This window comes from Phytophthora parasitica, assembly GCF_000247585.1.
Source record: "Phytophthora parasitica INRA-310 unplaced genomic scaffold supercont2.7, whole genome shotgun sequence".
NCBI lineage: Eukaryota > Oomycota > Peronosporomycetes > Peronosporales > Peronosporaceae > Phytophthora > Phytophthora nicotianae.
In genome coordinates, this window is record NW_008648993.1 from 1,303,730 (window position 1) to 1,305,304 (window position 1,575).

A 1,575-nucleotide genomic window follows, 5' to 3' on the forward strand; every position below is an offset into this window, starting at 1 on the left:
CACATGGGAGCTCAATCAACGATGCTACCAATACAGATTGGACACCAGACGATCGGTGGGACCCATATTCTAGCATCGCTCGACGCGTCTTACAACTGCGCCGGCAATACCCTGACGCGATCATTTACGTCCTCGGAGCGGACATTGCAGAGGTATTCCTACACGTTCCGGTGCACGCTCGACACGCCTCTGCATTCGGGGGCAGTATCCCTCGATCATACGTCGGGATCATGTCAGGTACCGCCGTCTTCGGGTGGACAGCCTCGCCCGGATGCTTCGCAGTATTCGGGAAAGCCGCGAGGCATTATCATCGATACGGATATTCATATGTGTTAGGGTTACCAGAGCCCTTCTGGATATTCCAGTGGGTCGACGACATCGTCGTTATCGAGGTCGACATTGGAGACAGACTCCATTGCGCAGAGTAACGACTGAGAAACGCAATCAAACTCGTATTTGGGCCGGATGGTTGGCATGAAGGCAAATTCACAACCTGGTCCCGTCAGATTCACGCAGTCGCCATCGACAGGAATCTAGTGGACCTCTCAGTATCCATTCCGCAGAGGAAGATTCACAAGATGAAATGCAAAGTCACAGAGGCTTTGGACCTACAATACATAACCAAGAAGAACCTAAGCAGCTTGGTAGGCGTGCTACGGCATGTGACGACATTCATCCCCATCGCAAAACCGTTCATGCAAAGGCTCATTCGTGCCCAACACGCCATGGAGCGTTTTGGCAACCCAGGAACACCGATGAATGACATGCTTCATGGAGATCTTGAATGGTGGAAACAACTCGTATTCGAAAATGAGTTTGCGGGGGTACCAATGTCCATGTTTGACTCGACGCCACCAGAATCCGACGGCTGGGTCGTCATTCATAACGAATCGAGTTTCATCGTCGAGGGCCTGACACCCCGACGAACATTCAGAACCACAAGGTTTCAGTCGGACAACGGAGCAACATTGGCACAGTGCCTACTCAGTGTAGTAACTTCGTGGATTCCGCTGAATCCCAGTCACACCCGGTGGCAACACGTTCGAGTGTACGTACAGACCTCGTGGGAAGCCAAGCTTATTCAAAGCATGTACTGCTCAGACCCAGTCGGTCAACGCCAGCTCCGGGAGCTGGCGCTAGCCGAAGCCTGCAGAAGGCTGACGCTATCAGTTACCAGAGTCCTCGGGCCGAGATCCGAAACTCGTCCATGCGATGTACACATCCCGACTTACCAATATGTTCGTATGCCTATGCAGACAGACTCGGTCGGATTACCGCAGCTACAGAACAGCTTAAGAGAGCAGCCATCAACAAATCCTCTCTTCGAACGTACACAAAGAAGTTCAACCACTGGGTTAACTTCTGCGAAGCGTTCGGACTCCCCATTTGGATCGACGAACTACCCCATGAGCGGCAGGCACGAATCGTCGGTCTGTTTGCTGGACGCTGCGCTCTCGAGGGCCACAACAAATCAGAAACGAGGGAACAAATACTAGACATTCGACAGTAAAATGGCCGCAGTGGTCTTCGCTCACAGGAGCGTCAGAAACGCGAGACTCAATTACAAGAATCCGG

At 52.4% G+C, this 1,575-nt stretch overlaps 2 protein-coding genes across 2 annotated transcripts; both read left to right on the forward strand.

Moving 5' to 3' along the window:
- Positions 1-3: 3 nt before the first annotated feature.
- PPTG_05451 (hypothetical protein) lies at positions 4-336 on the forward strand (the record flags this gene model as incomplete). The annotated part of the gene is made up of 1 exon (XM_008898999.1): positions 4-336. The coding sequence occupies one exon, from the start codon at positions 4-6 to the stop codon at positions 334-336; it is 333 nt and encodes a 110-aa protein (XP_008897247.1).
- A 242-nt stretch (positions 337-578) lies between these two features.
- PPTG_05452 (hypothetical protein) lies at positions 579-1,510 on the forward strand (the record flags this gene model as incomplete). Its single annotated transcript, XM_008899000.1, has 2 exons — positions 579-1,048; positions 1,102-1,510. The coding sequence occupies 2 exons, from the start codon at positions 579-581 to the stop codon at positions 1,508-1,510; spliced, it is 879 nt and encodes a 292-aa protein (XP_008897248.1).
- Between the last annotated feature and the right edge of the window lie 65 nt (positions 1,511-1,575).